Source organism: Felis catus, chromosome A3 (assembly GCF_018350175.1).
Source record: "Felis catus isolate Fca126 chromosome A3, F.catus_Fca126_mat1.0, whole genome shotgun sequence".
Classification (NCBI taxonomy): Eukaryota; Metazoa; Chordata; class Mammalia; order Carnivora; family Felidae; genus Felis; species Felis catus.
The window spans coordinates 102,176,002-102,189,621 of NC_058370.1; the positions used below are offsets into that span (position 1 = coordinate 102,176,002).

At 56.0% G+C, this 13,620-nt stretch overlaps 1 protein-coding gene across 5 annotated transcripts in view; it reads right to left on the minus strand.

Annotated features, from left to right (window-relative positions):
* The window catches only part of PSD4 (pleckstrin and Sec7 domain containing 4), a 35,185-nt gene that overhangs the window by 10,956 nt on the left and 10,609 nt on the right, over nucleotides 1-13,620 (minus strand). For 3 of the 5 annotated variants that reach the window (XM_023251870.2, XM_023251871.2, XM_023251872.2), the window contains 4 exons: nucleotides 3,461-4,538; nucleotides 2,239-2,343; nucleotides 1,874-1,952; nucleotides 984-1,368 (listed from right to left, as the gene is read on the minus strand). In XM_023251870.2, the coding sequence (XP_023107638.1) occupies nucleotides 984-1,368; nucleotides 1,874-1,952; nucleotides 2,239-2,343; nucleotides 3,461-4,429 (1,538 nt within the window). In that variant the 5' untranslated portion in view covers nucleotides 4,430-4,538. Of the gene's footprint in view, nucleotides 1-983; nucleotides 1,369-1,873; nucleotides 1,953-2,238; nucleotides 2,344-3,460; nucleotides 4,539-11,107; nucleotides 11,247-11,909; nucleotides 12,048-13,620 lie in introns of those variants that run through there. The other 2 variants (XM_006930290.5, XM_019827563.3) reach the window with 2 other exon arrangements.

Consider the following 13,620-nt stretch of genomic DNA (forward strand, 5'->3'; position numbering starts at 1 on the left):
CCTTTGTTTCATTATTTACTATGAAAGTATGCTTCTCATTTTAAAGCAGATTTACTTACTTTTATTTTGGGTTGAATTGACTGGAGTTTTGGTATGACAAGCCCTGTCTTCTCAGATTCTGAGAGACTCCCCTGATTACCTAGCCTCCAAACACCTCCAGAGACTCCAGAGTGGAGTTTTCCATCCAGATGCATGAGGAAGATGCTTTGGTTTCTGGCCCTGCCTGAGGCTCTGTCCCCATCATCCAGTAACACTGAGCTAGGAGTGGGGCCAACCTTCCATTTGGTACGACCAGAACTGTCACCGGTGCCTCCTGGTCTCTTCAGTATGTCCCTACTCAGCCAGCCAGAGAACAAAACCTCTTTCCTGGGTGGAGACCCCAGGTGCCTCCCGGGGCATGCAGACATCTAGGCTGGCTTCCCAGGTGTCCTGTTCCTGCCTCCGGCCACAGTTTTGGGGCTATTCAATCCTGCCATGGGCCCCAACATCCACCCCCGTGATTCCAGTCAAACTTCCGCTTGGTGTTCCGGCTTCCCCTGAGATCTTAGCCAGCACCCTGGACCTAGGCTCACGGATGGATTTCTCCTAGACATCTCAAATTCAAAGCAGTGTGTGATCCCCACATCACAAGCTCTGACCTTCACATTCCCCAGCCCTGCCTAGCACGACTCCTATTTTTCTGGGCACCTGGCCCCAGTCAGGTTCCCCGAACACTTCCCCTTCCTCCTCTCCCGGTGCCCAGACTTTCAGGGCATTGCCTCAGCACACACAAATCCCACCCCACGTGTGTAACTGTCTGCTTCTTGGTTTCTCGTGCTTTCAAACCCTTCAGTATTTCCCAAAACTTCTGGCACCCAGTCCTATGCTCCTGGCTTAATAGATATTAGTGTGTTAAATCCCACTGTGCATTTCTCACGCTCTGTCCAGACCAGGGCATTCCTAAATGTACCCACAATTAGAGAGCTGGTTAGTCTAACACTTACCCTTCTGTAGAAGTCAAGTGAGGACCAGGCTGGACGACGGCTCCAGCCTCTGGAGTCCTGGCTGGGCCTTCACTCTTTACTTCCTTCCCTGGGTTTGGAGCGTCTCTGGCCTCCTCTTTCTCCAGGAAACTTGGCTTTGCCCCATCTGTCTCCAGGAGTGAAGGGCGTGAAGCATCTAGTGTCCACTCGGGAAAACTGCTGCCCTGGAGGGGGCCCCAGAGCCGCGGGCTGCCTTCCTGGGAGGACACAGGGCTGGGCCTGGGGCCAGGGCCTCTGCTCTCAGACTCAGGGCTGCCACGTTCCGGTGAAGACGCTGGGCTCCCTGGGGAGCCAGGAGCCAAGGTGCAGGGAGCAGATTCCTGGGGACACTCAGCATCACTGTCACCTGAGGAAGAGCACGGAGTGAAGCTGACACGGGGCGAGAGGCAGACTGAGGGCAAAGGGGAGCGGCAGAGCCAGGAAAACAGCCTGGGAAGCCACCTCCACGAGCTCCCTCCCCGGGGCTCCTCCCCTGGAGCTGAGCAGCACGTTCTGTCCCTCCTTCGGGCAGTGACCTCCCACATGCAGAGGCAGTGGCCAGAGAGCTCAGGAGACTCCAGTCCCGAGGCGACCTGGGGTTCAGGACTTCCTAAACGACTAGGACCCAGGCATCAGAAACGCTGGGTCTTTTGTCCATTTCTTCATTTATTCTATGAAATGAGCATTTTCAAACCCATGGTCCTGATGAAGTCACAGAGGCAGAAGCAGGATTAAACCCCAAGTCTGTCTGGCTCCAAGAAAATATAATGAGACTTCTCAATGACACCTGTGAATCCAAGGATGATCTCTGTCCCCACCTGGATCCAAAGCCTCCCATCACCCAATTTCCCAGAGCCCATAATAGGTCTCACCTCTGTCCTGGGAGAGAAGAGGCCCCCGGGGCCAGGAAGGACCCTCTTCTGTCTGCCAGCCTTCAGGGCTGGGCAGGGCCTGTTGAGAGAGGCACAGGATCTCCATGAGCCCTGGAGGCACTGAGAGGGGAAGGTGGGCAAGGGAGAATGACTTGAGTAAACAGGGCCCCTCCCTCCCTGCTGTCTTCCCACCCGGACAACATGGCCCCAGTCCAGTCTAGTCTGGGTCCTCAGTTCAGAAGAGGAATCCTGGATGGGAAAAGACCCACATCCCAGAAGTGCTGGTGCCGGGCCCTAGTATCACCGGGCTCATGTTCCTCCATACGGATGGGGCAGGGGAGGCCAAGAGAGGGGAAATGACTTGCCCAAGGTAACGCAGGATGTATGGCGGGGCTAGGTCCTGCGTCCCAGGCTTTATCCACACAGGATGCTGCAGATGCGGTGGGGTCACAGCTGTTTCCCAGAGAAGTCTTAGAAAGAGAGGCAAGAGGTTTGACCTGAGGGAAACTGTTCTTAGGGCCTTTAACACACCCTACAAGGCCTCCGGGGCCTCCCATCCAGGCTCACTGACTTCTTGCCTTCTCTGCCCCCAGCCTCCTCCCTCCATGGGCTGCAGCACCGGCCCCAGGGGGGCTAGATTCTAGGGAGAGTGGCAGCACCCAGGCACTGGGATGGGAGCAAGTGCCACTTGCTGTGAGGATGGGGCTCCCAGGCTTCCCTCTGAGGACCCCAAGGGCGCCAGAGCAACAAGGGTCACGTACAGAGCCATAACGGCCCACACTGGGCACCCCCAGCCTTCGGGTGAGGGGACTCCAACAGTCCCCAGCAGCATCGCTGATCTTGGGGTCAGGTGAGAGAGCCGTTCGGGTTAATGGCTCTTCTGCATTGTTCTTTGCAAACAGAGATTAGAAAGTTACAGCCCTGCTCTGCCATCTTGACTTTCCTTATCTCTTAAGCAGAGGTCTCCCTGGGAAAACTGCTCCCTGCTGTCTCACATCACTTGTCCCCGTAACTTGTCCTAGTTGATCTCAAGGACCTCTGCCATTGTCGCGGGGGCCTGATCTATCAACATGGGGGTGGGGGAGGGGGTGGGGGTGTTGAAAGATGGTGAACTAAAAGTAACTAAATGCTAAAATCTCTCAAGAAAAGAGAGGACAAGACTCCTAAAACAGACATCTCCCGGCCAGGGGCAGAGGTCATCTTGCAGGCTGAGCCCTGCCCTGTTACAGCTGGGAAGGTCTTGGAGGTGGGAGGGGTGGAGACTAAGAATGGCCTGGAACACGCTGCAATTGGAGGAGCTGTTTGTTCTCCAAATGTGTCCAGATACAGCCCCCTGAAACTGGTGAGATGGAGACATTTGTGCACTTAATTGCCATCGTGTTCTGTTGACATCATGGCGTTCATGAAACAAACGAAGTACTCATAATTCTGAAGGCCACCCCGGACCTGCTTTTCAGCTATATTACTTCAGCATTCCAAAAGGCCCTAGTATCTGAAGAGTGTTCTGGGCCCCGTGACCACAGAGAAAGACCTTTCCTTCCGTGTCCCCATGAACAGCCTTGGGTCGGTCCCCAGGCCTCGGCTTACCTCACTCTCCCCGCAGCCAGAAGGTGCTTCAGGGGTCCCCTCGGTGGTGTCAGCCACAGCCCACGAGAAGAAGTGAGGTTTGTAGGTGGGCACAGGGAATGGAGGTGTGGTGTGTCCGCTGCGATCAGCCGTGCCAACCCCCAGATCCGGCTCACTGCCCAGCTCCCATGGCACTCCGCCTTCTGGGAGCGGGGGCTCCAGGGTCTGGGGATACTGGGGCTCGGGTCTCCCATCTGTGCGAGAGTCTGAGAACCCCCAGGAAAAGCCAGCTCCAGAAGCACTGGTGTCCGAGCAAGGGCTCTCCAAAAAGAGGGGGTTGTCGAAGAAGACGCTCTCCTCCTCGGCACCCCACTCCGGGGAAGAGTCCGGCCTTTCCTCCCTCGGCCACACGGGCTTCGGATTCTCCCCCTCAGGCCCACTGCTGTCTCTCCCAGAGGCCTCCTCCGTGGGCAAGCTGGGGTGGAGGCCCGAGCCCCGGGGGCCTGCGGGGCTGGAGGGGAAGGCGGGGAGCTCCACAGGGGCTGTGGGGATGCAGCACCTCAGCTCAGCCCTGAGCCCTTCTGTCTTCTCCAGCTCCTCCTCCAGGTCCAGGACGCACATCTGGGCCTGCAGGATGCCCGCCCAGAACATCACCTGGGTGGACGTGCTCTGGCTCTGCCTGGGGCTCCCCAGAGGATGGCTGCTCCTGGGTGACCCGGGGGGTGCGGCCTTGTGCCTGGGGCCCCCCTGGGAAGAGCCGCTCCCCAGATGCACAGGCTCTGCGCCGGAGGCCCCGGGAGGAGCATCTGGCTTCGTGGAATCTGGAGGCTCAGAGGACCAGGTCTGTTCCGCACAAGGTTCGGGAGGGTCAGGATGGCCGCACGTCTCCCTCAGGTCTGCTCCTGGGCACGGCCGCAGGTCGTCTCCCAAGGAGAGGCTGAGAAACTCCATGGGTTTGGGGTGTTCAGAGAGGCTGTCGTCACCCATCATCCGGAGCGCAAGCTGCTCAGGAGGCCCCAGAAATGTCCGCCTTCACAATCCCATCGTGTGGATGAGGGGGAGCGCTGGCCCGGGGTGCCGCTGGGAACCCACATCTACCCTGCAAGCGCCCAGAGCAAATGCAGGTTAGCAAAGGCTGTGAGCCCCTGGAGACACACGTCTAGTGTATTAGATGCGTCTGGGGTGCCTGCCGCATCCATGCTCCCGGCTAAGGGATGCTGCCAGCCACAGCCCCGCCGGCGGGGTGAGGAGGGCACCATCGACCCCCACCCCACCCCCGTCTCAACTGCTCGCTCCAAGACCCCCGTCTGTCGGCTGAAGGTGGCCCAGGGGCTTAGCTGGAAAAGATAAACTGGACGAACCAGATGATTTACTAGGGAACTGGGATTGGAGAACCGAGGGACTGAAGTGGTTGGCAAGAACCAAAGGTGGACGTGCCTGAAAACGGCACGCAAGCCACGGAAGCCAAAAACACACGTAAACCAAAGCGTGTGGGAGCCAAACAGACAACACTAGAGGCGGGAGACCTGGGGGAGAAGCAGGCACCCAGGAGAGAAAGGTGCAGGCTGCCTTATTTCTGCCTCCCTGGGCTCCTGTCTTTGGGGCCTCATCCTTCGCTAGGCCAGGAGGCTGCTTCTCACTTCCACCATGCAGGTGGAGGCCAGAGGGGGCGCTGGGCTAGAGCCAGCCTGGGCTCCTGACGGGAGGACCCGCAGCCCACGGGCCTACCTAGCTGCGTGGGGAGGAGAGAGGTACAGGGCCGTGCCCACCAAGGGCTGCACCACATCCGCTCAGACCTGCCCGGTGCATCGGCCACACTCGCACCAGTTGGGTGCAGCTGAGGGATCCCCCAGGGTACTTTCCAGAAGGGTGCGTCTCCATGCTCTGCATGTGGACAAGCTACGTGGCTCTCTGGGTGGCCCTGCTCCTTCAAAACAAGTGGCTGGTTTTGATCCCGTGGACGCTATGAAACTCATAACCTGTTCCACTCTTGGTACTGGCTCTCAGGAAGTACGGGGTCAAGTGCACAGGCCCTTCGAGCACAGATTTCCAGTACTGAACCCATCCCTGGCTTCATCCCACCTTTTCTTGTTCTCTCTTTGGCTCACTTTCCTCACTCGCGTGTTTCTACCGTGAAGTCTTGTGTGTGCTTGTGTGCTGTATTAAACTATTTTGGGGAACAAAGGTACAAATAAACACACACCTGCCCCTGACTTGTAACCACCTGTTGCCTACGTTATAGCCTGCCATCAGACGCTCAATAAATGGGAACCCCCAGAGCTGGAAAACCAGGGTCAGGTGGGGGTCCTCTTGTTTAAACCTATTGCTTTAAGGTCACCTAGAAACACAGCTTGGCACTGTGCCCTCTTTTGGGAGGGTACCTAACAGAAATGACACAGGACCACCATGAATTTCAGTTTCTTGTTCCTCTTAAGAGCATTCCCCTAAAAGTCCCTCAAAAACAGAATCCTTTTCTGGACTTTTACCTCTCTGCCCCAACCGCCACATCCCTCACTCAGAGCAAGAATCTGTCATTGCTGAACTAGGGCCTCATGATCCTGAATTTGTGGCCCCTGGGAAAGGCCCCCAGTCCTGCCTTCGAAGCCACCAAGTTCTGGCAGTGACTGTGTAGACTACCTTTCCCCCAAAATGGGGCTGTTTCTTATTTTTAATCTTATATTCAATGCTCTGAATCAAACTGATGTGCACTGGTCTCCCCCTTGGTCTTCTATGGGTCTCCTAGCTCGGCCTTGGGTCCTTCTTGGTTCTTTGTCTCCACCCCACACCCCTCCCCCCAACCAGCCCCAGTTATAGGCTGAGGATTCAGATGCTTTGCTCCCTAAATCCTCGGCCGGCCCCAAAGGAGATATCTGACTACCTTGCTCCCCCTAGGTGGCTGTCCATTTTCTACTCTCCGTCCTCTCTGAGTAAGAGACCTGCCATAGTCCTATTTCCAAGGGAGAAGGAGGAGTGAACCTCACAACCCATTGTCTATACTTGGACAACCTGCCAGATCCAAACCTCCCTCCCCAGGCCTGTGTGAAGAATGATCAAGGATGAGTGAGGAGGTGAGATCCCACCACTGCAGCCCACAGGGCACAGGGAACATCAGGCAGAAAGTTCCATTTAGGGCAGAGGTGGAAAGAAGCACCCAGTCTACAGCTCACTTCCCCGACCCCGAGGCCGACCTCCCCTGACCTTCCCTCCCTACCAGGACCTGGTCTATTTGTGCTTAGCTGGCTCCCCTCCCCACACCTCTGCTCCAGTCCTCATTCCTCCACACATTGTATGTGAACACGTGCCAGCCTCAAGAGCATGGCCCTGTGGGCACGAGAGTATTTTGCCTGGATGACATCAACTCTCCTACTCCCATTAGTGAACTCACTTGATAAGAAACGTTCAAATGTCAATAACTGGACTGGGAAATGCTGGCAGCAGCCAGTGGAAAGGACATCCCCCATGCTCCTCTTGGCAAATATGTACAGAATTCTATATAAATATGTATATGAATTAAGGAGCCATACAGGTAAACGTTCATGACTCTGCTAGATGTAAAAGATCATTGGATTTGCCTTCCCAGAAGAAACCAGACATTCCTCAATGGGTTTGAGGGGGGGAAAAAAAATCAGAAAAGCTGTAGCAGCTTCCCAGAGACCAAAGAGAGAAGAGAGCAGATTTTTGGGGCCCGAGGGAGGTGGGGTGGAGACTGGGAAATGGAGGGAGGAAACAGACAGACTGAGAGATCAAGCATTTGATGGGGGAAGAGGTATGCACTCTGACTAGGCCGTGACTCTGAATCAATTAAATTCACCCTGGTTACACCCCACCCCTCACTCTCTATTTCAGAACATTTACCCCACTGTGTGATGGCGGGTGGTTTACTCACATGGTTCTCATCTGCCTCCCGTTCCCAGAATGTAAGCACCTAGAAGGCAGGTTCTTTGTGATTCTGTTCACCTGTCTCAGTATGGAAATGCTGAAGGACAGAATCCTGCTAGTGTGTGTGTTATGCCCAACTACAAAGTTCAGGGCGGAGGGCATGTCCTTATACTTTGGTTCAAGTGGATTAGTTAAAGGTTAGTGTTGACTCAAGAAGTTCAGGACCACCTGTGGGACACCTGGGGTGACAGAGTCCAGTGGGAGGTGTTCCCAGTTCTAGGCTGGCAGTTCCAAATGGGCGGCATGCAACTTCATGGTAGAGTTGCCACATGTAGCAAATAAGCATACAGGGTGCTCGATATTTGGGACATACTTATACTAAAAATTTACTCTCTAAAAATTCAAATTAACTGGGCATTCTGTATTTTATCTGGCAACCCAACCTCATGGGGGAGGCAAAAAGAACGTACCAAGCCCTTGCAACATGCCAGTTATCCAGTTTGGTGCTTTACAGGCTCATCTGTCTTGCCAGCCACCCCAAGAATAAGACAAATGGTAACATTCCCCCCCCCCCCTACTTATAAGGCTGAGTGAAGGCTCAGACAGTGTCAGAAATGTGCCCAGGTAACTCAGCTGGTAAGTGGGGGAACTGGGGTCCGATCCCAGGTCTGTGGCTCTCTTAAGTATCATTCTCTCTTCCCACCCATAAATCTTTTTTTTTAAGTTTTTAAATTTTTATTTTATTTAGAGAGAGAGAGAGAGAGAGCAAGCAGGGGAGGGGCCGAGAGAGAGAGGGAGACAGAATCCCTAGCAGGCTCCACATTGCCAGCACAGAGCCTGATGTGGGGCTTGAACTCACAAACCGAAGTCAAGAGTCAGATGCTTAACCGACTGAGCCACCCAGGCGCCCTATCTACCCACCCATAAATCTATTTCCCTTGGGTCTTCATGCATTGAATGAAGTATGAATTACTTGTGAAGCAGAGTCTCTTGAATTCATCTGTTTTCCCACTGTTTGGTGCAGTACCTGCTTGACTCAGAAGTGGTACTCCAGAAATGTTTGTGGAAATGAGAGGAAAGATGGATGGATGGATGGATGGATGGATGGATGGATGGATGGATGGGACGGATGGATGATGGATGGATAAATGAAAGATGGATGGATGGATGGATGGATGATGGATAGATGATGGATGGATGGATGGATGAATGGATGGATGGATGGATGGATGGATAGAAGGGAGGAACAGATGGATGATGGATGATAGATGATGGACAGATGGATGGATGGATGGATGGATGGATGGACAGATGGGATGGATGGATGGATGGATGATGGATGAATGGATGAGTGGGTGGGAGGGACAGATCCTCAGGAAGCCCCTCCTCAACAACCTTACCAAAGGACGGGAGACACTGAGGCTTGGAGGATATGTAGCATCATTTTGACCTCACAACTTCCTTCTGCCCATGAACCAATCATATCTTCCCTTCTCCCAGGAAGCCCAGTGCCCTGGGGCAGAGCTTTCCCAGAGGTAGGGTCCTGGCTTGCAGGCAGCAAGTCAACAGAGAGGACCTGAGGAAGACATGTTTAAGCACCTTGTTGGTACTCCACCTGTGCAAGCCAAGTCACTGAGAGTTTAAGAAGGTCCTTCTTCCCCTGACCCCTTTCTTCCTTTCTCTTTCTCTTTCTCTTCCCCTTCTCCTCCCTCTCTTTCTCTCCTCCTTTTTTTGAACTGCTCCTCCCTGAATGAAGGGGTAGGATGACCTCAGGGGTGAGGTCACTTCCCATGGCCATCAAGGAGTCCTGCCAATCACCTGGGTGAGGGCAGCCTGACATGGCAAGGGTCAAGAATGGAGCAAGGGCCTGTTTCCTGGGGGTAGGATAGAACCTCTTAGGCAGAGGTGGGCCAGGAACTGGAGAGCAGAGTCCAGGGCTCCTGCACCTAGAAATTTCTTATTTTACTTTTTATTTCATTTTATTTTTCAGCCCTGGTGTTTAGTGAAATCTCTTCTGAGATCGCTCATCTCAGGTATGCTAACCAGAACCAAGGAGGGTGAAAGCCTCTGGTGCTTCCTAAGATGGGTTTTGTTACCTCCAAAATGAAGTGGCCCTTCGCTGGCTTGGGACATTTAAAGCTCAGTTCTGGTGGAATGGCTCTATCGAATCCAACAAAATGCTTTGAGCTCCAGGAGACAGTGAGAGGAAGGAACAGGAGGGGGCTGGGGCTGGGGCAGAGGGAAGAGGGGTGGTGCCCCCTCTCTCCTGTATGGAGAGCCCTGCAGAGGCTAAGCTGGGTCTGGCTGATGGGCGTGTGGGACACAGACACTGCTTGCTAGGAAATCAAGGGGGCATGAGTCCCTCCACCCCTGCCTGACCTCGCCCTGGGCTTCAGTGCAACTTTGCCTTGATCTTGGGGGCAAGAAGGAGACCAGTTGGTACCTGGATTGTACTTTTTGAGAGCTGGGTTTGCTTTTCACCCCCTGCTTGGGCACACAGCCTGTACCCTGAAGTGCAGGGCGGCCGCAGGGGGCTGGGGGAGAGCCTGCCCTGAGGGGACAAGTGGAAGTCTTGAAGGTCCGCACCCCTCCCCGGCTGCTGCGTCCAGAGGCTCACAGACTAGACTCAAGCCCTAACTATGACCGAAGAGCTGCATGACTCTGGTCAAGAAGCTTCACCCGGTTCCTTAGCTATTAAACAAGGAAATAAGAGGGAGTAAAGTTACTCTATAGATTTGTGATAAAGCCGGACGGGTCTGAAAGTTGCTGCTGGCCTGGCCCCCGGTAGGTGCTCGGAAATAGCATGTCTTGCTCAGTTGACCTTTGCTGCTTTGCCGGCCTTTTAGAGAAGCCAAAACAAACGAGCACACAGACAACCCTCCCGGTGGGCTCCCTCAGCTCTCAGCTCCTCCCGGAGTAGGCCCTGAACCTTCTATCTGGGTTATATGTCTCCGTCTCTCACTCCCTTTAAGCTTCCAGACTCAGCACACATTCCTTCCTTTTGCCCTGGAAATTTTTCCTACCTATGGAAAAAGCAAAGGCTCCTGGCCTCTCCAGGGATTTAGGAGGTAGCCTGTCCCCATGCAGCCCTAGGCGGGAGCCAGGTTAGGGATACCACCCCGGAGAACAGAGGAGTAAAGGAGTTCCTTGTCTGGAGGTGCAGGATAGACGCTCCTGCCTGAACCTGGGGCCAGAGCACTGAGAGACATGACGAGGGGCAGCCCCACATCCTGCCCACACGGAAGAAGGCTTCATGCAAATGTGCAGAGAGAGAGAGAGAGAGAAAGGCTCCAGTGGTACTGTGGACCCTGTGGTGGGGTCAGCTGGGGCTCAGGCAGAGAGGGAGAACAGAGAAGAACGACAGAATGGGTGTGCAGGGAGGGTGGGGGAGGGGCAGACAGGATGGGGTACAGAGAAGATGGGGGGGCAAAAATGGGTGGGGGAAGAGAGAATGGGGGTATGGAGAAGATAGGGGGCAGAGGGGTTGGGGCAGAGATGTCGGGGGACAGAGAGAATGAGAGCAGAACACCAATGTGTCTCCAGAGCAGCTGCTCCCTGAGAAGGACAAGGACCAGGAGGAGGGCTCAGGGCCAGGCCGGAGCACCCTCACCCCTTCTCGGGTCTCCCAGCAGCCCAGGTTCTAATCCCTGTGCTCGGTGCTTCCTTATCTATAGAAAGAAGCAGCTCCGTGACGTTCTAAAGCCCCAGGAGGCTGGGGAGTCAGGCCCCTTTGAGGCACATTGCTTCAAACCTGGCTAAGGCCCAACAGTCCTGAGGGGTATTTATTACCTGCTGCTGACAGGTCACTCTCCCTGCTTTTTAGCAGAGGAGTGACACCAGCCATACGATCTGAGGCCCTGGAAGGACCTTCCCTCCTGGAGACTCCATTCACCGCGAGGATCACAACTATGAGCAGAAGGCCTTAGAGTGTCCCCAACAGGGACGCTTCTCAGAGTAAAATGGTGGCGGCTGCACGTCAGGTCAACAGGCCTAAACCAAGGCTGCCCAGGCAAGCCAGCAACCAGGGTCCCGGGCACTAACCCAGCCTCTCTCAGGGTGGGGCCCGAAAGGCGAGGTACAGCTGGGAGCCCCCTAATGGCTGATTCTGAGCGACTGCACCCAAAGCTGTCCCAAAGCCCAGGCCCGCCTAGCTTCCTTCTCTCCAGCCTCTTCCTGGCTCACTTGGGACCTCTGGCCACACAAGTCCTCCCTGGGCGCCGAGCCATAGCGGTCACCAAAGGCCTGGGAAGGCCCGCAAGAGGTTCAAGAAGAAGTTTCGCTCTGCCCCTTAACTCTTCACAACGGCAGACCCCCAGCCAGGGTGAGTGGGAGCCAGAGCCGGGATCGGAGGCAGGGCCGGATTGGGAGGGGAAGGTTGAGGGAGGAGGGGGACAGGGAGAAAGGAGAGAGAAGCTGAGGGTTGACGCCCTGCCAGGCTCACAGCAGGTGCACACGCAGTGGGCCCGCGGAGCCCTCCTTCCTGCCCACCTGCCCCAGCAGCTACCACAAGGGCCCGCACGGGACTGTCCACCTCCTCTGCCGCCCCCGGCTCCGTCCCAGCCGCCACCCCAAGCAGGTCTGCCTTGCTCACCTCCAGAGGACCCAGGAAAGGATAACCGGGCCCTCCCGATGCAAGGTCCGGACACCCGCCTGTCCGTGAGTGGAGAATGTGGCTGCCGGTGCTTCCGACTTCCGCTCTCCTCACCGACACTCTCACCCTCCCACCCCGCAGCCTCCCCAGGGCTCCCTAGCTGCTCTGCACCTCGCACTTCCTGCCCACAAGACAGGGGCCTCCATTCCCAGGCCCACTGCCTCTGGCCCCCCTCCCCATGCCCCTGCTGGCTGGAGGCCCCCCGGGCCCTCCACCAGGCCCAGAGAGAACTGTCAGTCAAGGGCCTCGGGAGAGAAAGGGGAAGGTGCTGTGCCCTGGACTGTGGACAGGCCCCACCCCCTTCCTCCCTGTGGTTCTGTCACCAGGTTCTCATCTCTACCCCAGCTGGCGGTCCCTCGCAGGGCACCCAGTGGGACACAGAGGGCCCTGGGCCCTGCAGCTATTCTTTGCCTGTTTTTCACAAATGATACTGCAAACTGTGTGCCGTTACTTCTCACGTAGGTAACAGGGGTGCCTGATACAAAGGCCTTGCAGTCACGAAGCGCCCCCCCTCCCCCCATAGCACCCCAGCCGACTCTTCTCACCTGCTTGAGGAAGCATCCCTATACCCGTTACAGATTGGAGGCAGGCTCAGAGAGGTTACGCCTCTGCCTAGGGTGGCACAGCTGGGAAGTCGCAGAGCTAAGGTTAGAACTCAGAGTGTCTGACCACGAGAACTGTCATCCGTTCCCCACTGCTGGATTCCCCACATGTATCTGCAGGACACAGGTCCCAGGTGTCCACAAGCGTGAGACAAAGGCTGGTGGGGAGCCATGGTCCCTGTACCATTCTCTTCTCCCCCTGCACAAGCTACTCCTCCCGCGTCAACAACCACCACCTCCCCTGCTGAGGCTCCAAAGCCCCCGCCCCACCCGAGCTCCTCATAATTCCAAGGGCCCAGGAGATTCCGCCACATGCAAGTCCCATGAAGAGAGCACCTTCTGACCGAGGCCACCCTGGCCCACAGTTTAGAGGGCCTCACTCCAGCTCTACCCCTCTGCCATCTGTGTCCCTCCTCCACAAGGACAGGCCTACCAGGCCCTCCTCCACCATACTCAGAGTACCCAAGGAGCCTGGAATTCTTGGCTTCGGGGGCCCCCATGGCCTGTTCCTCCCATGAGGCATTGCATCACTGCTCTGTGCAGCCCTAGACTGCGGAGGATGGGGAGGGACGGGGGCGGGTGGACAGGGCTTGGACCTGTAGCAGGCTGCTCCCCGCGTGCGCCTGTGGTGCAGGGTGGGAAGAGGGAGGGGAGGCGGTCCAGGGCAGGGGTGGGAGGCTGGACGTGAGCTCTGCCGCAACAGCCACATTCGAAGGAGGCCGAGGATTCCCATTCAAACCCGGACCTCCAGGCCAGTATTAAGCTGGGAGGTAAGAGGAGAGGACACACCTCGCAGAACACTTTGGCAGGTGCAGTTATAATTTTTATATATCTGAACACCTCAGACGGGGCCCTCCACTGTTCACTCCTGGGGCTGGCAAATGTTAGGGGCAGGCTTATCTCATGAGTGCCTCGGACTCCCCGCAGTACAAACCTGGCTCATCACCTCCCCCGAGCCGCCCCTCCTTCTGTATTTGGGATTTTACAGCGCTGTGCCCAGCTGTGTCTGCCACAAACCCAGTCACCTCAGCCTGAACACAAACCTTCCC